General features: G+C 43.7%; 1 protein-coding gene across 1 annotated transcript in view; it reads left to right on the top strand.

Annotated features, from left to right (window-relative positions):
• Window positions 1–23,311, top strand: part of APPBP2 (amyloid beta precursor protein binding protein 2) — a 44,054-nt gene that overhangs the window by 5,772 nt on the left and 14,971 nt on the right. Inside the window, exons 2-4 of the mRNA XM_070931994.1 lie at window positions 10,462–10,550; window positions 12,500–12,651; window positions 14,488–14,611. Coding sequence (XP_070788095.1) covers window positions 10,462–10,550; window positions 12,500–12,651; window positions 14,488–14,611 — 365 coding nt within the window. The remainder of the gene's footprint in view (window positions 1–10,461; window positions 10,551–12,499; window positions 12,652–14,487; window positions 14,612–23,311) is intronic.

The raw sequence follows: 23,311 nt of genomic DNA, 5'->3' as shown, positions 1-23,311 counted from the left end.
AAGTTACAGTGGCAGTGACTTTATGACTGTTTTTCACACCTACAATGGTTGCTGCATCCCCATGGTCACGTGATCAAAATTCAGACACTTGGCAACTGGCTCACATTTGTGACAGTTGCACTGTCATTGGGTCTTGCGATCACCTTTTGCTACCTTCTGACAAGCAAAGTCAATGGAGATGTTTAGAGTCACTCAACAACTATGTTACTAGCTTAACAATTGTGATGATTCACCTAACAAGAAAGAAAGGTCAGAAAATGGGGCAAATTCACTTAATAACTCTTGCTTAGCAATGGAAATTTTGTACTAGGTTGTGATTGTAAGTCGAGGACTATTTGCACTTTAGTTGGGTCACACAACACATTGGACCAAAATGTGTTCTGCAAATCCAACCTATTAAATTAAATCAACCATGGCTCAATTAACTAACTTTTTAGCTCATCGGCTAGGATAGCAGCAGTTAAGATATTGGTCCAGGATTGTGAGAGGTAACTTTAAATTGTTATTCGGCAGGAAGCTCACTTGCTGGTTCCTTTACATGTTATTTATTTCATTTCAAAATTAAATTTCAGTGTAGTGGGAAGAGCTGGTACAGAGAGAAATACCCATGGATGCTGCTACTTGTGCAATAATATAATATATAAAGCATGGTTTACAAAACAATGATTGGCGATGCAATATGCAAGGTCAAAGCCAAACAACTCGTATAAAATCTTAATAACGCATTATGTGAATCAAGCCTTTGTCTGACCCAGCATTTGCATCCTTAGATTCATTGAACTTATTCTAGAGCCAACTAAATGGAATTGTGTTATCTTTGTTTTTCCAAGAAGCAGAAGGAAAAAAATCATTTACAAAATGTGACTAGGAAGTTGTGAAATAATGTTTGGAAAATCTGACAGGGTGGTAGTGCTGCAGAGGCATTATTTGCAAAAAAAAAAAAAAAAAAACTATATTAGGAAAAATAAGAAAAAGACAAAATAACCTCTGAGGCCGTGTCTTTTTCTCAAAAGAACAGCATGGAAGTGTTATTAAAATGCTTAATCCTGTGGTGTAGCCAGTGGGTTCCTCCTTGGGACAGAGCATGAAAGAGTATCACAGAGTTGCTGTGCTATGTAAAATAAATATTGTGTGTTTAAGCAGCAGCTTGTTTTTTTTTTAATTTGGAATATTTATTTACTTTATGCTTTTTCTCCCAAACGGAATAGAGTACATCATCCAGTTTTTGAACAATATTGTCTTTCATCAAAATGTTGCTCTGGTCCAAATCTGTCACAAACCCAATGTAATTGTCCTACTTTCTCAACTATGATGGTAAAATAGCACGGCATAGGTACAATACAATGTAAGGTGGCCTATTGCTTATATTTATATGGAAGGGCTAATGCCTGTCATTTAGTATTTTTTTTAATTTGAAGAATTGAAAATAAAATTCTACGGTATCTGGGAGTTGCATGTGAATAAGATGTGTGTATTGTCAGGATTCCAAGTAACACCTCCAACGAAAGAAGACTCCGAGGCTAGGCATTCCTCAAAGATCCATTTGATTAGAGATGTCATATTGGCACATCTGGGAAGACCCAAATCTGAAAGCTTCCAGGTTTTCCCCACCCAAAAGAAAGTCCAGGCCCCAGCACCCACATGCCCATCACATGGTCCAATCAATGCACCGTCCCAACTGGAGATGCCTCCCAGCCACACCCCTTCAGTTCTCTTTAACTGAGAAAGGAATGACTATATATCTCCCCAGCTCCATACAATCCCCCCTCCCAGTTTCCCACAGCACTAAATGTGGCAGGCCTGAAGATCCAATGCCCAAGATGGCTTCCAGGCCTGACATATATTTAATTTTTTAAAGATCATTTTATCCCACCTTTATTATTTTTTATAAATAACTCAAGGCAGAAAACATACCTAATACCCTTCCTGCTCCTTTTTTCACCACAACAACAACTTTGTGAGGTGAGTTAGGCTGAGAAAGAGCGACTGACCCAAAGGTTACAAATATAAAAATTAAATTCACATGCAGCTTTCAGAACAGTCAGTCCTTTTTAGCCGCAACCCAGTTTGATTGATATTTTCTCTCTGAAATGTTAATCCCCCTAACATCATTTGCTTCCCTTTAATCTCCAGAACGAATTCCTCTTTTCTGACTTATAGCTAAGCATAATTAAGCCAGTATTTTTTAAATCATTGGTTATTGAAGTCATGGCTTGGTTCATCCAACATGCTAAGCCAGGAAGCAAGCGACAATATGGTATAGTACAAAGCCTAGGTCCTGCCTTCAAAATATGATTGTTGTTAATCCTTTGATTTGCGATGTCTGGAAGTTGAGTCATGGCAATTGGGTTTCTTTTCTTCTTTGGTTTGAAACATTTTGCCTGCTTATCCAAGTAGCTTCTTCATAACTTGGCTCCCTTTCATCTTTGGCCTACAGTTCCTCCTTTCCTGTGGCAGTTTTGGATCCTGGCATGCAGAGTTCTACAACCAATAATATTCGTAATCTTGGTTAGATTGCAGCATTAATCCAACACCATTCTGAAAGATCTTACACATAGGCTGATGTTTTGAGGGGCAAGATCTAACAGGCAGAAGCCTTAAAGTCACAACTTGGATTTTAACCTAGAAAGAAATGACATGCTGTGTACAAACAATTATTTTCAGAAAGGAAGAGATGGAATACGAGATACAAGAGACTTCGAAAGATACAATGCATGGCTTTGTAGTGTGTTGTGGGAGCTCTCTATTAGGCCCTGAAACCCCCATCCAGTTATCTGGTGACAAGATGGCTCTAGATAGGTGTGGTCCAAAGCACCACTTGACCAGCTTCTGTTTCTGGCAAAATTCCAAATGTTGATCTGTGTACCTGTTTTATTTTGGTGACATCAGTTATTCCTGGTACGACTGGCCTTTGCTTGGATAACTCAGGAGACAAATAGCCAACTCTTTTGGACGTAAGGCCTCGCTAAAACATGACAGGCATTTGGGAAGAAGAATTCCAGAAATTATTTTAGCCCCACTGATTTGAAGAAGTGCAGTCAGCTGGTTCTTAACTTCTATAGATCAACACTTAACTAGTTGATTATCTTTTCAGAACTTAGAACTTTAATTCAGCCAACTTAGACACTTTTCACCCTTGAAATACTGTGGTTCTATAAGATTGGATTCCATGCTAAGCCTTCAGCCTTGTTTGCTCTTGGTTTGGTATAATGGTATTAATGCAGTTAATCTAGCCACTGTGATAGAATCTATGGGTGATGACTCAGTGCAGAGATATGACAGCATGGGCACCCGTCATATTTCCCCCGTGAAAGAGTTCCATTATTTGGGAACCATCGCAGAAAAAATGCTACCCTTAGTCACCATGCTGCAGGACTGATCTGTCATTAGAACAGAGACTGGTATCTACCGCCTTCAGAAGTTGTGGGAGCTTCATCACTGGAAGCTTTCAAAGAGACTGGGCTGCCATCTGTCAGAAATGGTGTAGGGTCTCCTGCTTTTGGGGGGGGGGGGGGGGGGGGTTGGACTAGATGACTTACAAGGTCCCTTCCAACTCTGTTATTCTGTTATCTTCAATCTTTGAGCACAGATACTGCATTTCAGATACTGCACTCATCATAATTGACCATAATTTACCATTATTGGTAAATCTATGACTCAAAACCAAGCCATATTATGATGTCTGAATGCAGCCACAGGCACTTTGTGTCCTTTACTGCATGTTTAGTTCTTTCTCCAAATTACGCTTTTTGCATTCTTCAGTGGGGGTATTTAAAGAGTGATAGTTAAAGAGGAAAACTTTGGTCTTTGTGAAATGAAAAGTGAAAATTAATTGTTTTTATTTAATGTGTATTATTTTAATGTACTAGTTTAATGTTTGTAAGCCATCCAAAGTCTTCTCTGATGAGGTGGGAGGCACATAAATTTAACAATTAAGCACAAATAAATAAAAGCATACTATCTGGAGGATTTACTTTATATAGATTTAGAGGCATGTATGGTTATTCCATTTTCAGAACATACAGCAGGCAGGAAAAAACAAATTACAGGAAACACAATGTAATTAACAAATATATGTACCCATCACCATTTCAACAATTAATTCTCAAAGTCCCTGCAGAAAAGTCCAATTTTTCCAGCCTTTCAAAGTAATGTCAGGGTGGGTACCAACCAAATCTATCTCGGATAAATCTCGTGATGGGCTTTGAGTCAGTTGCAACAGGAACTGTTACACGGAGGGTGGTGGCTAATTAGCTTCAACTATTCTGGAAGAAAATAGATTATTAAGACCCATTTCAAAATGGAATAGACTATTAGAATATGGGTGTCAAACTCAAGGCTCATAGGCCAGATCTGGCCTGCGGGGTGCTTAAATCTGGCCCATGGGGCCAACCTGGAAATAGCAAAGGACCAGCCTTCGGTGCCTCTGGCAGCCAAAATATGGCACGGGGTGGTGGTGTCCCCCCATGCCCCATTTTGGCTGGTAGGGTGCTGCAGGAGGCATCTGTCCAGTCTCTCTTCCCTCCCTCCTCCCCCCCCCCCGGTCTGGCCCATAGAGGAGAACTAAAATGCTGATCCGTCCCTCAAAGAAATCCAGTTTGACACCCCTGGTTTAGAATAAACTAGTATTAAGATAACACTGGTTAGCCTGTAGCAGGGGTGGGTTCTAAATTTTTTTACTACCGGTTCTGTGGGCGTGGCTTATTTTGTGGGTATGGCTTGGAGGTCATGTGACTAGGTGGGCGTGGCTAGCTGGTCAGTCATTTCTGGAAGGTCCTTGCACTTACGACCAGTCCTCGTACTTACGACCCGACTCATTTGTTTGCTTTTAACACTGATCAGCTGTAGGGCGGCCCTTTGAAGCCCCGCGGCAAGAGTTTAAACAGTTTTTTTCCCTCTAGTCATCAGCTGGGACTCAGGAGGCAGCAATAGATTGGGGGTGGGACCAAATAAAAGGTAAGAATAACATGGGGGGGGTGGGAGGGCGGGGGGAAGAACCGGTTCGGTGACATCATATCGTCACCGCTACCACCTCGGCTGAACCCGACCGAACCGGGAGGAACCCACCACTGGCCTATAGGTGGCTTTCACTAACATACTGGCTTTTAACAGACACAATAACAGACCTCTGGGTTTGTTTTGTTTTGTTTTTTCCTTTCTGATCTCTTTGGACTGGTGATGATACCCTGAACTGTGTGAAAGATTTGGAAATGGATTAGTGCATTATCTTCAACAGAAACACCTCCGGACTCCCTCTTGTCACCAGTGCTTTGTAACACCTTTATGAAATTACTGAGTGAGGTCACCAGAAGGCTTGGTGCTGTGTATTATTAAGATGTTGGTGCCACTCAAAACAATTTGTGTCATCATTCTGAAGTCAGGTCATTAACCTTCCTAGATGCCTGCCAACAGGCACTTGCTAACTGCATGAGTGATGATAAATTGAAATGGAATTTAAGCAAAATGATAGCTTGTTTTCCAAGAAGTAGTGCATCAATTGGTAGTCATCAAACTGGATTTCTATGTAATTTGAAAAGTTTGGTTAATAGAAAATCAGATTGCAATCAGCAATCAGATTGTTAGGTTTTTTTTAATTCCTTGTTAAAAAAAAAACTCTTGTCAAATTTAAACATTTGCTGTGACCCCTCATAGATTTCTTGACTAAAATATGAAATGTTGGCTATTTTAAAGAAATAAATAGCTTAGATATGGATTTATTAGTCAAAACTTTGGACAGCTAACAAAGCATAAAAGCAGACACATCGCTGAAAACAATAGAACAGGCAATAAAAGACAACAGATAAATTGGTTCAGGGCAAGCAACAAACCAGGTTCTATTTACATCTTGGCCCTAAACTCAGAGAGAGGTTTTTAAGGCCTTCTGAAAGGCCAACAGAGTTGACTCTATCCAAACTTCAGTGGCAAAGCCCTTCCACAAAGCAGGCACTACGACAGAGAAAACATCTCTCCCAGATTCCATAAGGTGACATCTATGGAAAAGACCTGAAGCATGCCTATCCTGCCAGATCAGATAGGATGGGCAGAAATGACTGGAGAGAAAAAAAAAACATTAAAGGTTGACTCAGCCTTCCATCATTCTGAGGTCAGTAAAATGAGGACCCAAATTGTTGGAAGCGGCAATATGCTGACATTGTAAACTGCCCAGAGAGTGCTGTAAAGCACTACAGAATGCTATATAGATAGTCCGTGACCACAGTTGAGCCCAAAATTTCTCATGCTAAGCGAGACATTTTATTAAATGTGGTTTGCCCCATTTTATGACTTTCCTTCACAGTTGTTAAGTTCACTGCAGTTGTTAAGTTAGTAACATGATTGTTAAGTTAATTTGGCTTCCCCATTGACTTTGCTTGTCAGAAGGTCATAAAAGGTGATCAAATGGCCCCGGGACACTGCAGGCGTCATAATTACAAGTTGTTTGCCACACACCTGAATTTTGATCATAGTCACATGATCAAAATTCAGGTGTGTGGCAAACGACTTGTGATCATGTGTGAAAAATGGTCATAAGTCATTTTTTACAGTGCCATAACTTTGAACAGTCACTAAATCAATTGTTGCAAATCAAGGATTATCTGCATAAATTGTAAGTGCTGTTGCTATTGCTATTTTTCTTTGCATAATTCCTATTCCTCCTTAAATCCATAAGGAAAAGTATGTCTGGGACAACTCAAGAATGGGCCCTCTCAAATGTCATATTGAGAAAGACACTCCCTGTAAAATACCAGATGTCTTGTAGTACTTTTTTGGCTCAGGGATAATAACCCTTGATAGCATGGATCATGGAAATAAGGAGGAATTTCCTATTAATCAGTGGAGCTTTTCAAGAAAAGATAGGACAACATTTGTCAGAGATAGTGTGAGGACTCCTGCATTGAGCAGGAGTTTGGACTAGAAAAGTGATGGCTAACCTTTTTGGCACCAAGTGCCGAAAGCGCACGCGCCCACACACCCATAATGCAATGCATGCGGAAAACCCCCGCATGTGCCCTGCACATGCGCACAAGACCCCTGTGTACACCCCCCCGTACATGACCCCACCCCACACATGTGCGCCCTGTTGCTCATGCACCCCGCAAATGCACACGCATCTCCTACATGTGCCCCACTCCCAACACATGCTAGGCAGAGACCCAAAAACCAGCTGGCTGGTGGCGGCAGAGCTGAGCTGGGGCGACGGCTTGCATGCCTGCAGAGAGGCTCTGTGTGCCACCTGTGGCACACATGCCATAGGTTCATCATCACAGGACTAGAAGATCACCAAAGTCCCTCCCAAATTTATGATTTCATGATTATTGCCAATATATCACAATATCTTTTAAAGGAAATCTAAGTATGAATTTACATTAAGTTTCTTTTTTAAGAGATTCAGAATGTGAAGGCTCTGTTGGTTCAGGGGAATTTGATATTAAAAATGCAGCTTTAAATAGTTCTTTATGTTATACCTAATTCATGAACTTGCTATTTATTTCAAGTGTAATCAAGTTCATAATCGTTTTTTTAGTTCCCACGGTCTTGGTGGGAATTGCCCTACATATAAAATTTAGCACCTGGCCAATTAAATGTGCCATCTAAAACAAAGGTGGCCTGTTCTGGAAGGGTTTTAAAAACAAATGAAGTTACTTGATAAATACTTCCGTTATATAATTGCTAAATAATTAATGTTTCCGGCTATATTAAAGAGCAATTAAGATACAGGGAAAGTCATCAAATTGCCAGAGGTGTGTAATATTTGTAATGTACATTATACATAGCAAAGCAGAATACTGTGACTTTAAAAGCTGATTAATCAAACTATTAGTATTAAAATGATTAATACTAATGACATATTTATTGATCTAGTTAATGCCTAATGTCAGTGTCCCGACTGATGATCCCAACCAAAGCAAGCACACTCAAGACCTACCAACGTCTCAGTGTAAAACTTTATTGAATATCGGAACATCATTTCGGCACCATTGAAGGCAAAACCAGCTCTACCTACTTCCCATGCAAAATCACATAATTCAATATGTAAATTCCCCCTCCCCCCCAATTAGTGCAGGTCACATTGTTCAATTAAGTGGTATTGTATTGTTATGAGAAAATGTCTCTAGGTTTGGCGGACACCTGCAGATGCATCCTTGAGTCTCAGGCCTCTCCTCCTGGAGAGGAGTCTGCATATTTTCTTGAGTCTGGAGTCTGCATATTTTCTCACCCGACTCTTCCCCTGGTTGTTGGCAAGCTGAGAAGCGAAAATGGTTGCAACAGCATGAGAGCGCTTTGAGTTTGACACCTACATCTGTGATTTGTTGAACAAGTTAGTGTAGCATGATTAACATATGACACTGAGCTATGAATTGGGCAGGCAGCCTTTTTTCATTTGTTTATTTCATATTTGTAGGCAGCAATGATGCCACCAGAATGGCAAAACTGAAATTTCTGCTTGCTCTCCTTACCCTCCAATGCTGTTTTTAGGATATTTTGGGATCTGAGGGAAAAATAGAGGTTTTCGTTTCATAGGATTTTTGAGACAGTGTGGCTACTGAAAATTCTAGGACCTGAAGACCATACATTTGGAGGATAGTAAATATAGGGAAAGCAGCCCCAAACAGATAGTGGATAGGACCATGAAGAAAGAGGAGACAGGAAGATAATTCTTAAAATAGCTCCTTAAAGCTACTACTTTCATCCCAGGATATTTTTTTCTCATCAGGAAAGGAGAGACCACCACTTTTTTTTTCCCCATTAAAAATATATTTTGGATTGTGCTTTAATTAGTTTTTGAAACACTCAAAGGATTTGGCAGCTTTGTTTTCCGTGCCCTAGCAAATAATATATTGCTCTTCCAGCAATCTGCACAACTGAATAAGGGGGGTGGGAGGAGCGGAATGTTTACAGCGCTGCATGCTTTCCGCAAAACAAACAATGTGTTCTAGTTTGGGGGAACTAGATCTAATGTTCTATTCAAAAGAACATTTCCTTGGGTTTTTTTTTTTTTTAAAGAACGACTTTTACACTGAAAAACCCCCCCAAGCAAATAAATTCAGAAGCATTGAGAGGTTACCACAAAGAAGAATGGGTCAACCTATCCCCCAAAGCACCTGAAGGCAGGACAAGAGGAAATGGATAAAAACAGATCAAGGAGAGAAGCAACCTAGAACTAAGGAGAAATTTCCTGACAGTGAGAACAATTAACCAATGGAATAAATTGCCTCCATAAGTTGTGGGTGCTCCAGCACTGGAAGTTTTTAAGAAGAGACTGGACAACCATTAGTCTGGAATGGTAGGGCCATGATGACGAACCTATGGCATGCGTGCCAGAGGTGGCACACAGAGCCCTCTCTGCTGGCACGCGCGCCGTCGCCCCAGGTCAGATCTCTCTGGCGTTTTTTTCGTGACCTTCTGTTTCCCTGCAAATGACGAAACAGAAGCTCATGTAAGCAAAAAGATCTTACCTCTGGCCATGCTGCTGATGTTGGGATGCCCCGCCTCCCGCTGGCCAGCTGGTCTTCAGGTCTCTGCTGTGCATGCTGTCTGAGCATGTGCAAATTCGCACATGTCCACACACATACCTTTCAGTTTGGGCATGCGTGCCCGTGGAGTTTGGGCACTCAGTGTCTAAAAGGTTCACCATCACTGGTATAGGGTCTCCTGCTTGAGCATGGGGTTGGAGTAGAAGACCTCCAACATCCCTTCCAACTTTGTTATTCTGTTAATAAACTGTCCTCTGTAGCGGAGTTTTATTTTCAAGTAAATGAAAATGGCTATTTAGCTTACAGTCCAAATAGGTACATTTTCAGCTTTAAACTTTTAACCCACCTAATCTGGAGGATATCTGAATTGGAGCAGATTTCAATAGAGGGGAGGGGAATGCAGGGAAAATAAAGTGGACTAAGATATAATAAACAAATAAAATAACATCATTTTGTTTGCTTGTAGTATCTGGTATTCAGAAATAAACTGCCTTTATATGTAGGTAGCTCTCAACTTACGACTACAATTGAGTGTAAAAATTCCATTGCTAAGCGAGGCAGTTTCACAATTTTTCTTGCCACAATTGTTAAGTGAATTACTGCAGTTGTTAAGTGAATCTGGCTTCCCCATTGACCTTGCTTTTCAGAAGGTCGCAAAAGGTTATCAAATGACCCTGGGACACTGTAACCATCATAAATACATGCCAGTTGACAAGGATCCAGATTTTGATCACGTGACCTTGGAGATTCTACAAGGGTCATATGTGTAAAAAAAATAATCACCCTGGAAGGAATGGGTGGCACACTCAATTCATATTTGCTAAATTCAGGAAGTTGATGTCTTTGGCTTGAAAAGCTGCTCAGGATCCAGTTCTTCAGAGGAGTCTTGAATTGAGCAAACACTCTACCCAACCTGTGTATGAAATTAGCACCTGTTGTTATATTAATAAAAACCATCTCTCTCTTTTTTTTTTTTTCTTTTATGCAGCTTTACCAACAAGGCCGACTATGCCAGCTGGGTAGCGAATTCTGCGAACTAGAAGTTTTCGCAAAGGTGCTTCGAGCTTTAGATAAAAGGTACATTTTATAAACGTTGCTCTCCCTGTATTATATATCAAACAGCTTTTGCCAGTAAAAACTTCCTCAGCACAGTTCAAATGCTTCTTGGGTGTGTTCCGTTAGTGTAGAAGATGAACAGAATGAATCCGAGGGCAGGGTCAAATGGAGTCTGGAGTCCCTACACCTTCAAAAAAGATCTAAGTCCAGCCCTTTCCCCTTGAAGTCCACTGGCTCTTACCTGGCGGCAATTTGCATTGACTATAATAAGCATTGACCATAATAGGTCAGATTCTTGCAAATAGGTTGCATGGAATGAACTTGCAGTGCTTTGGAACTCTATCCTGACTCCTTGTTTTTTGCGCCTGATGCTAAGGTTTTCCTCCTCAAAATTCCAGAATGCAATCATAGGGACTACTCATGCTGGGGAAGCTGCATGCATGTGCTTGCTTGCTTGCTTTGTTTGCTTGCTTGCTTTGTTTGACTCCTATGCCTCCCATCTCTCCGAGGCAACTCTAGAGGGCTTCAACAAAAATACCATATAAAACATGAAAACAACAACTAGAGACCATATATTTAAAATTCTCTTAAAATAATTCAATTAAGCTTCTTGGGTTAACATTTTCCACTGGGTATATATACCATGTCTGGCTGTAATGCTGAGTGATGGGAGTCCTTCCTGTTTAGCAGATTTGGATTGCAGTTCCAGTTTTTGTGTATTGTGTTTGCGTTTCCCCCATTGCTGAGGACGTGGCACACGTTTCTTCCGTAATATAAAATGCGGGGGCTGCTGGAATGAGTTGGGTGGGTGTATTAAAATTTCACCTGCTGTTCTGACTTCCTCTCCAGCTGCAGAGAGGAAAAACTAATACCAGTGCGAGGAGTGGGTGGGAATCTGTTTGAAAGGGATTAAAACAAATTGTTGGACTGTTCAATGCAGAGGCTTCCATAAGGCCCTTCTGCTGATCTCAGTATCTGTTGACTAAATACGAAGATGCAGTGTCGTCCTAAGCATGTTTTTCAAGAATATGTCTCTCTTGACAATCATCTTTCTGAATCTGCTATGTTTTAAAAGTTCCAGTTGACCTCCAAAATATGCAAGAGGCCATAGCTGGCTAGAAATTACATATGGCAGGCAGAGTACAAGTACTCCTTGACTTATGACCATAATGGAGCCTGCCCATTAGGGTCATACATCGTGAAGGTTGTACAGCAGGTGACCACATGACTGGATTAAATTTGACAACCTTTTTTGCAACAATTACAGGTAGTCCTCAACTTGCAAAGTTACAATGGTACTGAAAAATGTGCCTTACGACTGTTTCATAATTGCGACTGTCACGTGATCAAAATTCGGATGCTTGGCAAGTGGTTCATAGTTATGACCTTTGCTGTTTCCTAGAGTCATGTGATAAGCTTTTGCTGCCTTCTAACAAGCAACGTCAGTGGGGAAGCCAGATTCACTTAACAGCAGGGTTCCTAATTTATCAACTGCAGTGATTCACTTAACAACTGTGGCAAGAAAGATCGTAAAATGGGGCAAAACTCACTTAACACATGTCTCACTGAACAACAGAAATTTTGGGCTCAATTGTGGCCATAATTTGAGGACTGCCTATATTTAACCCATTACTGGTTATGGTGCAGTTTTGCCAAAAAAGTTAATGCCAGTAAAATTGTAAATTGTGGTCACGTGACTGCGGGATGCTGCAAACAGCCATAAATACAGGGCAGTTGTCGAGCATCTGAAATTTGATCATGTGACCTCTGGTTGTCAGAACTTTGGAGCTGAGTTGTACGTACCTTTGGGGGGAGATCCATCCTAACTTTGAAAGATCGCTTAATGACCAGTTGCAAGTCAAGGACTACCTGCATTTTTAATAAGACATAAAAAAGACTGCCACCTTCTAGCATTGATAGAAGGCAGGAACAGGCTCTTATCTCCACTGGTACTTCTTTTTCTCTTCTAGGCATCTCCTTCATCACTGCTTTCAGGCGTTGATGGATCATGGAGTAAAAGTTGCTTCAGTCTTGGCCTACTCATTCAGCCGGAGGTGTTCCTACATCGCAGAATCAGATGCTGCTGTAAAAGAAAAAGCGATCCAGATTGGGTTCGTCTTAGGTAACTCTCTGCAGATAAAACATTAGCCATGTCACTTCGTTACAGGTACCTTTAAAAGAGCCATGGTGACGCAGTGGTTGGAATGCAGTATTGCAGGCTAACTCTGCCCACTGCTAAGTGTTCGATCCTGATTGGCTCCAGGTTAACTCAGCCTTCCATCCTTCTGAGGTTGGTAAAATGAGGACACAAATTGTTGGGGGCAGTATGCTGACTCTGTAAACACCTTTGAGAAGGCTGTAAATCACTATGAAGCGGTATATAAGTGCTATTGCCACTGCTTTAAGGGTTATGTGAAAATTTAGCACTTTGTTATCTTAAAAACAAACCATCTCCAGCAAACTGAACATGGAGAGTTTAGTTTGTCTCATTAGGTAGATGGATAGTTGGAGATGTTGTAGGGAGAAGGCAGAAAGTTAGGCAGAGGTTAGACTGATTCCAGTTCAAATTCGTACTCAAGTGTAGACTTGCTGCGTCATACCTGATTCAGCTGTCCCGCTGATCATACATCATTCAAGGAGTAACTATTTTCTATAGGAGCAAGGCTTTCACTTTTCGTTTTTGAAACAAAAAAATATGTGGTATACAGGCAGTCCTCGACTTATGACCACAGTTGAACCCATTTCTGTTGTTAAGCAAGAGAGTTATTGAGTTTTGCCCCATTTTACGAACTTTCTTACCACAGTTGTTACGTGAATAATAGCCACTACGTTAGTAACATAGTTATTAAATGAATCTGGTTTCCCCATTGCTTGTCAGAAGTTCACAAAAGGTGATCATGTGACTACAGCACACATCAACCATCATAAATATGATCCAGTTGCCAAGTGTCTGAATTTTGATCCCGTGACCATGGAGATGCTGCGACAGCCACAAGTGTGAAAAACGGCCATAAGTCGCTTTTTTCAGTGCTGTTGTAACTTCAAAAGGTCACTAAGCGAATGGTTGTAAGTCGAGGACTACCTGTGTTCAAAATCATTGTTGCAATCATTTATCCAATGTTTCCATCCCTTTTTCACTCCTTCTGTGGCTTCAGTAGTAGGGATGTACATAGAAGATAGAGGGAAGGTCTCTCTGTCTATTTGTCTCTGGTTGAAAAACAAGAATGGGCAGTTTAGCCTCTAGAAAGCATGACCAATTTGCGTGAGAGACCAACTCGAAGCTGTTGCTAAATTCCAAACAAGCCAATTTTGGGCTGAAACCAACTTTTTTTCTGGGAGAATCCATGCAACGCACACATTGTAATGACAAGGCATTTCTCAAATCAATTTGTCCTGTTGAATCATTAAGAAGAAAAGAGAATTGTAGTCTTCACTCTGAAAAAGTATGGAGGAAAGATATGTTTAAAATGTAATAGGACACTCCCTAATTTATAGCTCATTCTTCTTAAATGTTAAAAGCCGTTACATCCGTTATCACGTTAGGCCTTGCTCATGGTCACCCATGCCTTAAGTCGGCTCCTGTTTTCGATTACTGCAATGTACTCTACATGGGGCTGTCCTTGAACATCATCTGGAAGTAGCAAATATGCAGTTTTGTGTGCCTCACCATTTTTTGTTAGTGGGGCTTAAAACAAAGCAAAATCTACCATCATTGTTTATATGTGTTCTTTATGACCATTGAAAAATCACCCCAGTAACTGACTCTTTTCTCAATCAGCATGCTTAAATATTAGCAGACAGCTTGAATTTCTTATTTAGACCTCCTGTAGTTACAAACAGGATAAATGTAACCCAACACTTATCTTATTAGCATTAGTGTCAAGATTGGACTTCAGTGTCTTTTAAAATAAGATCAGTTGTGTTTTGGAAATAGGTAGTGATATCTTGATCTTTCCAGGGGGGTTCCTATCTGATGCTGGCTGGTACAGTGATGCTGAAAAGGTCTTCCTTTCCTGCCTTCAGTTATGTTCCCTTCATGATGAGATGCTCCACTGGTTTCGTGCCGTCGAATGTTGCGTCAGGTAAGTACTGCTCTGTCTTGAAGGCTGAAAAAAATTCAAGCAGCAAAATGTACTTCTGCTTGTACGAAGGGATTATCCAAATGTTACAACACATGGTTGCTTTTTCTGTCCTCCCCAAACAGGAGTAACAGGATGGAGGAAGGGAAAAAAAAAAAGATTTCTGTAAACAGTCTCTCCTTTGTCTGATCCGTTCCACACAAGAAGGGGTTACAAGAGAGTAAGCAGTTGAGGAATACACCAAGCTGCTTGTGTAATATACTCGCAGCTGCTGGTGCAGGCACATTGCTTTCTATGTCTATTCCACATTGTGTGCCTACTTACTCTTGTAATCCCTTCCTCTCCAATGAATGTAATTGCAAACAATTCACTTCTATGAAGGAATTATCCAGATGTTACAATATATGATTGTTTTTTCTCTCCTCCAAACGCTGAGATGGAGGAAGAAGAAAAAAAAGTGATTTCTTTAAAAAGTCTCCTGCATCTGACCCATTCCCAACACTTGCAGAGCAGAGAGATTGGAGAAGAGGGGATTACAAGAGAGTAAGTAGTTGGGGAATATGTCAGAAAAAAATACCAAAAAGAAGGCAGTATTTGCTTCAAAAAATAGAGAAATGCATTGTGGGTTGTGTCAATTGTGTCAAGCTGTGGTGTGTGGCTAGGAAAATGGCAATCACAGAACATTTTATGAGAAACCTACCATATATGCAGATCAGGAAGCTGCAGTACAGACACAACATGATGAAACCCAGATTGGCAAAGGAGTGAGACAAGGCTGCATATTGTCTTTATTTATTTAGTCTGCATGCTGATTATGCATTAAGGGGGGCTGATTTGAAAGACGATAAGCATGATTTTAAAATTGGAGGAGGAAATATTAGTAATATGCAGTATGCTAAGGCAAAGGTCATTGCTGTAGTTTTGATTTTTTTTATTTTGCCCTGTAGAGACACCTCCATTGTAGAGAAAGCCTGCTGGGCTGTCTGAAGAGAATAAGCACATCTAACTTTACAAATTGGTTGTATGTGGTACCACTTTATAAGGCCTTGGTAAGACCACACTTGAAATACTGCATCCAGTTTTGGTCGCCACAATTTAAAAAAGATGTTGAGAGTCTAGAAAGTGTAGAGAAGAGCAACATAGATGATGGGATTGGAGGCTAAAACATAGAAAGAACTGTTGCTGGAATTGGATACATCTAGTTTAATGACAAGGGTTTAGGGGTGACATGATAGCAGTGTTCCGATATTTGAGGGGCTGCCACAAAGAAGAAGGAGTCAAGCTATTCTCCAGAGCACCTGAGGGCAGGACAAGAAGCAATGAATGGAAACTAATCAAGGAGAGAAGCAACCTCGAACTAAGGTTAAATTTCCTGACATTTAGAATCAGTGGAACAACTTGCCTCCAGAAGTTGTGGATGCTCCAACACTGGAAGTTTTTAAGAAGATTGGAAAAACCATTTGATTGAAATGGTATACGGTCTCCTGCCTGAGCAGGGGGTTGGACGAGAAGACCTCCAAGATCCTTCAAACTCTGTTATTCTGTTTGCTGATCTCGATTTAACATTAGTTTATTTAGTGACCATTTAGAGTTACACTGGCACTGAAAATGGACTTATGACCATTTTTCACTCTTTAGACTGTTGCAGCATCCCCACTGTCACATTATCAAAATTCAGATGCTTGCAGCAGACTCATATTTATGACGGGTCGCAGTGTCCCAGGGTCTTGGGATTAGCTTTTGTGACCTGATAAGAAAAGTCATTGGGGAGGCCAGATTCACTTAACTGTGTTACTAACTTAACTGCAGTGATTGACTTAACCATTGTGGCAAGAAAAGTTATAAAATGGGACAACTCATTTAACAAATGTCTTGCTTATGAACAGGAATTTTTTGGCTCAGTTGTGGTCATAAGTTGAGGACTGCTTGTATTTTAGTCAGTGCTGCTACTTTTATGTTTCACTGTTTGCACAACAGACGCATTAAAGGAAGGAAGATCCTGTTCTTTATATTTTTATGAGTAACTTAAAGGAGAGAACCAACACTGCTCTTCCTTCATAAATAAGTACCATTTAGTATGTTAATAACAATTACTTATTAAGGATGAATTGACAAACTGACTCCCCTGCCTTTGGGTTTTCATGTGTATGTCATTTATATGCCATCCTACTCTCAGTTACTCTGGGCTGTTTGCAGATTGTTAAAAAAACATTTAAACACAAGGAACAATACAGGTAGTCCTCGTCTTACAACAGTTCATTTAGTGACCGTTACAATGACACTGAAAAAAGTGACTTATGACCGTTTTTCACACTTACGGCCTTTGTAACATCCCCATGATCATGTGATCAAAACTCAGATACTTGGCAACTGGTATATACATATGATTGTTGTAGTGTCCCAGGGTCACGTGATCCCCTTTTGGGACCTTCTGACAAGCAAAGTCCAGGGGAAGCCAGATTCACTTAACCGTTTTATCAACTTCAGTGATTCACTTAAGAACGGTGGCAGGAAAGGTCATAAAATGGGGCAAAACTGACTTAACGAATGTTTCATTTAAAAACATACATTTTGGACTCAATTGGGGGCGTAAATCGAGGAATACCTGTATTAAAACACACACACACACACACACACACACATACACATACACATACACATACACAATCAAAGAACAGAAACGGCAGGGAATACAAACCTGGAAGGGAAGAAGGAAAAGGAAGAAAAAAAGGGGGAGTCAGTCATCTTTGCCAAAAGCCTTGGTGAAGAACCATGTCTTCGGGATCCTTTGAAATACAATAGGGCGAGGGCTGTTCAAATCGCTATTAAAGATACAAATGGGGAAAATTCAAAATACAGAAAATGTCCAGAATTATCTGCGCCTCTACGATTTTGTGCCTGTGAAGAAGGCTTATTTTAAACTGAAGAATGCTCAGAGAAGCCTGGAGGGAAAGACATTACTGCCAGTCCTCAACTTAACAACTGACCGTTCAAAGTTTTTGTTGTTGTTAGTTGTGAAGTCGTGTCTGACCCATCGTGACCCCATGGACAACGTTCCTCCAGGCCTTCCTGTCCTCTACCATCCTCTGGAGTCCATTTAAGCTCACGCCGACTGCTTCAGTGACTCCATCCAGCCACCTCGTTCTCTGCCGTCCCGTTCTTCTTTTGCCCTCAATCTTTCCCAGCATGAGGCTCTTCTCCAGGGAGTCCTTCCTTCTCATTAGGTGGCCAAAGGATTTGAGTTTCCTCTTCAGGATCTGGCCTTCTAAAGAGCGGTCAGGGTTGATCTCCTCTAGGACTGACCGGTTGGATCGCCTTGCAGTCCAAGGGATTCGCAGGAGTCTCCTCCAGCACCAGAGTTCAAAGGCCCCCATTCTTTGACGCTCAGCCTTCCTTATGGTCTAACTTTCACAGCCACACATTGCAACTGGGAAAACCATAGCCTTGACTATAAAAAATGTGACTTATGACTATTTTTCATACTTATGACTGTTGCAGCATCCCCATGGTCATTTGATTTACACTTGAATGTTTGGCAAGTGACTCCTATTTATGACAGTTGCAGTGTCTTGGGGTCACGTGATCCCATTTTGCAACCTTCTGACAAGCAAAGCCAATGGGAAAGCTGGATTCACTTAACAACCGTGTTACTAACTTAAGAACAGCAATGATTCACTTAAGTATGGTAAGAAAAGTTGTAAATGGAGCAAAATGCACTGAACAAACTACTCACTTAGCAACATAAATGTTGGGCTCAATTGTAGTCATAAGTTGAGGACTGTCCGTACAGGTAGTTTCTGACTTATGACCGGGATTGTGCAGGGCAATTACGATAATAAATTGGAATGGTTGTAAAACAGGACACCATACGGCCAGACTCAATTTTAGAATCTTTTTCATGGCGATCATTAATCAAATGTAACAGTCGTTAAGTGAACTCATTATTGCCAACCTTTTGGGAGCTTTTTAGCTCTCCGGAGTGCTTCCTGGCCAGAGGGAGTCGGGTGTTGCAGAGGAGGCGTTTGGGGGCGTTGTCGGCCCGGATGGCTGTGGCGGCGGCCTTTGCGATCAGCTGGCGGTCGCCTGAGCAGCGGGGAGACGGCGGCAGCGCAGCGCTCCCGGCGGACCCCTCGTCGGAGCCTCGTCGGAGTCCTGGGTGCCCAGGAGGTGTTGGCGGGGCTTGGGGAAGACGAGGAGGATGGCGGAGAGGCTGGCAGCTGTTGTGGCGTCAGCCAGGGAGGAGGCTGTGATGGCGGCTGCTGGCTGGCGGTGGAGGCGGCGGCGGCAGCCTGAAGGCTGCGAGGGAGATGGCAGGAACTAATTCCGGCGTGACCATCTTGGACTGACCTGGGCGGCTGTGAGGTGTGTGGCCGTTTGTGACCAGCTCACTGACGCCCAGAGGCCCCACAGTGAACTGATGGAGGCTGAACTGGGTGAGCGTTGTGACCGGGAAAGACCTAGGGGGCGATGTGGAGGACCGGAAGAGGACTATGGGGGTGTTCCCCCCCCTAAACGCTTTGTATTGCTCCCCCCCCCCCTTTTCTGCCGGGTTTAGCCCGTATGATGGTCCCACGCTATCCAGGCCATTTTCAGTCTCAGCTGGATACCACCATCATTTTCCATCTACTCTCCATTGGATCATCTCCTGATATGCCCACTGCACTAACTCTGTAAACCGACTTATACTTCTGGACCTATGGATTGGCATTGCTCTATCTGTCCTCCCTAACTGAAAGGAGAAGTTTACCTTAGGTATGAGTATTGAGGGAGTCAGCCTCGGCTATTATTTCCATCGTTTCTGGACTATTCTTGGACTCCTCCCACTGCCATGAAGGCAGTGGCGTTTTCCAATGTATACTACCTAAGACTTATATACTTTTCCGTTGGACTCTTAAATCATCATGGTTGATCCCCTGGTTATAAGCCATAACTACTCCCAGTAACAAATGTATTCGGTGTCGGAACTCCTCGCCCTGCGAGATTCTCCCCACTCGCAGGTTTGGCCCTCCACATTATCGAGGGCCTATCTCGATGACGGACTTTGGAGTCCAGAGAGATGGCATGGAGCAAGGAAGAATTTGTGGGGTTTTTTAGGGAAATTTTTTAAGATTTTAAGGGGTTCTGGGAGGGGGGTTTGTAATGATCTTTCTAGAGAAATTGGGAAGAAGACTCTGGGGGATGGGGGGGGAAATCCACCAGGGTCAGAGCCGAGCCCGGCACAGGGTAACGATTTGGGAGGTGTTGGTCGAGGGACTGGGAAAGGGATGGGGGACGATACCTATGAGGTTTGTACCATCAGCACGGTAGATGGGAGGGGCAGATATGGCGGGAGCAGGGGACCATATCATGTGTTGGGGGCTCGCACTCGCTGTTTGAGAGCAATTGCTTGCCCCGGTCCCCATGGCTCCTCTTGGAGACTAGGTGGCTTAGATACTCAGGATCTGGGCCTTCGGCTGATGTTATGCAATGCCAGGTCCGTGGTTAATAAGGCCCCCCTCATTCACGATCTTATACAAGAGGGAGGAGCGGACCTGGCGGGTATTACGGAGACCTGGTTGGGCCCGGAGGGTGGCGTCCCTCTGGTTGAAATGTGCCCACCAGGCTTCAGAGCATTCCATCAGCCGAGGGCCCAGGGGAGGGGCGGGGGGGGTGGCGGTTATTATTAACGAGGATCTGGATCCGAGGGAGACCACTGTGCCTCAGATAGCCGGATGTGAGTCCCTCCTTGTGAGGTGGGGCCGTGGGGTTCAGATGGGCTTGTTGCTTACGTACCTGGCTCCCTGCCGCGTGGCAACAGCCCTTCCTGAGCTACTCGACGTGATAGCCACGGTGGCAGTAGATACACCCAGGCTTTTAGTCATGGGTGATTTCAACTTGCCATCTGTCGGTGAAACGTCTGAGGTGGCTCGGGAGTTCATGGCTTCCATGACGGCCATGGACCTGACCCAGTTAGTTCATGGCCCTACTCACAGGGGAGGTCACACTCTGGATCTGATTTTTGTCTCTGGCCAGTGGTTGAGTGGTCTTGTTATAGGGGATATAGACATGGAACCCTTGTCATGGACTGACCACTCACTCCTTCGCCTAGATCTTCGAACCGCGACCCCTCGCCGCAGGGAGGCGGACCCAATTAGATGGATCCGCCCCAGGCGCCTGATGGATCCTGATAGGTTCCAGACGGAGCTTGGGCCATTTCCTGAGGATCTAGCACATGACTCGGCCGAGGACCTGGTAGCCGCCTGGGATCGGGCGGCTGGTGGGGCCTTGGACCGAGTTGTGCCTTTGCGGCCTCTGACCCGATGCCGATCCCGGGTGGCTCCTTGGTTTACTGAGGAGCTGAGGGAAATGAAGCGCCGGAAAAGACGCCTGGAGAGCGGTTGGAGGGCCAGTCTCGCTGAATCTGATCGAACACTGGTAAGGTCGCATATTAAGGCCTACCTAGTGGCGATAAAGACGGCAAAGTCTAACTACTTTTCCGCCTCTATTGCGTCATCAGGGAATCGTCCGGCCGCCCTGTTTAGGGTGACCCGCGCCCTGCTCCATCTGGGAGTGCGGGAGGATCCCTTAGAAGGCAGGGCGGAGGATTTCGGACAATACCTGTATGACAAAATCGCTCAGATCCGGGGGGATTTGGACTCTGACTGGGTAGATCAGGGCAGGGTGACGAGGAACAGTCTTGAGAATGTTATCTGGGAGGAGTTTGATGCTGTGACTCCCGATGATGTGGACAGGATTTTGGGGAGACTTAGTGCGGCCACATGTTTACTGGACCCGTGTCCCTCCTGGTTGGTACTGGCTTCCCGGGAGGTTACACGAGGCTGGCTCCAGGGCGTTATTAATGCTTCCTTGAGTGAGGGTCACTTCCCCGCTGCCCTGAAAGAGGCGGTGGTGAGGCCTCTCCTCAAGAAGCCGTCCCTGGATCCAGCAATATTGGCTAACTATCGTCCTGTCTCCAACCTTCGCTTCATTGCGAAGGTTGTTGAGAGTGTGGTCGCGCAACAGTTTCCACAATTCCTGGAGGAAACATCCTATCTGGATCCGTTCCAGTCAGGTTTCAGGTCTGGGCACAGCACGGAAACGGCATTGGTCGCGTTGGTCGATGATCTCTGGAGGGCTCGGGACAGGGGTTATTCCTCTGTTCTGGTCCTATTAGATCTCTCAGCGGCTTTTGATACCATCGACCATGGTATCATGCTGCACCGGCTGGAAGAGTTGGGGGTGGGAGGCACCGTGTTACGGTGGTTCTCCTCCTTTCTCTCCGACCGGTCGCAGTTTGTGTTGGCAGGGGGGCAGAGGTCGACCTCGAGGCCTCTCATTTGTGGAGTGCCGCAGGGATCGGTCCTCTCGCCCCTTCTGTTCAACATTTATGTGAAGCCACTGGGCGAGATCATCCGTGGCTTTGGGGTGAGATACCACCAGTACGCTGATGACACCCAGCTGTACATCTCCACCCCAGGCCACCCCAACGATGCCCTTGAAGTGATGTCCCAGTGCCTGGAGGCTGTGCGGATCTGGATGGGGAGGAACAGGCTCAGGCTCAACCCTTCCAAGACTGAGTGGCTGTGGCTCCCGGCATCCCGATATAGTCAGTTGACTCCATCACTGACTATTGGGGGCGAGTCGTTGGCCCCCACTGAAAGGGCTCGCAATCTGGGAGTCCTCCTGGATAGGCAGCTGTCTTTGGAGGAACATCTGACGGCTGTTACCAGGGGGACCTTTTATCAGGTTCGCCTGATTCGCCAGTTGCGGCCCTTTCTTGATCGGGATTCCCTGTGCACAGTCACTCACGCCCTCGTCACCTCTCGCCTTGACTACTGTAACGCTCTCTACATGGGGCTCCCCTTGAAGAGCACCCGGAGGCTCCAGCTGGTCCAGAATGCAGCAGCGCGGGTAGTGATGGGAGCAACATGGCGCTCCCATGTAACACCACTCCTGCGCGAGCTGCACTGGCTCCCGGTGGTCTTCCGGGTGCGCTTCAAGGTGTTGGTTATCACCTTTAAAGCGCTCCATGGCATAGGGCCTAGCTATCTCCGAGACCGCCTGCTGCTACCGATGACCTCCCATCGACCCGTGCGCTCCCACAGAGAGGGCCTCCTCAGGGTGCCATCAGCCAAACAATGTAGGCTGGTGGCCCCCAGGGGGAGGGCTTTCTCTGTGGGGGCTCCCACCCTCTGGAATCAGTTGCCCACGGAGATAAGAAGAATCCAGGACCTCAATGCCTTCCGTCGTTCCCTGAAAACCTATCTTTTTCAGCAAGCCGGGTTGGCTTAAGAAGAAATTTTTAAAATTTTTAAATCCTTTTAATTAGTCTGCGATTTTAATTTTTTGGGCCAAATTTTATATATATTTTTAAATGTTTTAATATTTGTATTCTATGTTTTTTATCTTGGCTGTACACCGCCCTGAGTCCTCAGGGAGAAGGGCGGTATATAAATTCGAAATTAAATTAAATTAAATTAAATTAAATTATTAGCTATGGGCCAGTTTTTCCCAGGAACCAGAAGTAAACTCTAATTTCCAACAAAAACATTATAAATTGCAGTCATGTGGCTGTGAAGCACCACGAATGGCTATAAATGTAGGCTCATTATTGAGTGCCCAAAATGAGTTTACATGACCATGGGGGAGTTTTTTTGGGGGGGGGTCCATCCAAACTTTGAATGATTGCTAAGTGACCCAATGTAAGTTGAGAACTCACTATAT

Source organism: Pituophis catenifer, unplaced genomic scaffold (genome assembly GCF_029215685.1).
Source record: "Pituophis catenifer annectens isolate HBS135680 unplaced genomic scaffold, rPitCat1.0.hap2 SCAF_1, whole genome shotgun sequence".
NCBI classification, from domain to species: domain Eukaryota; kingdom Metazoa; phylum Chordata; class Lepidosauria; order Squamata; family Colubridae; genus Pituophis; species Pituophis catenifer.
The sequence above is the reverse complement of the archived record's forward strand: the minus strand, read 5'-3'. Positions and strand labels throughout refer to the sequence as shown.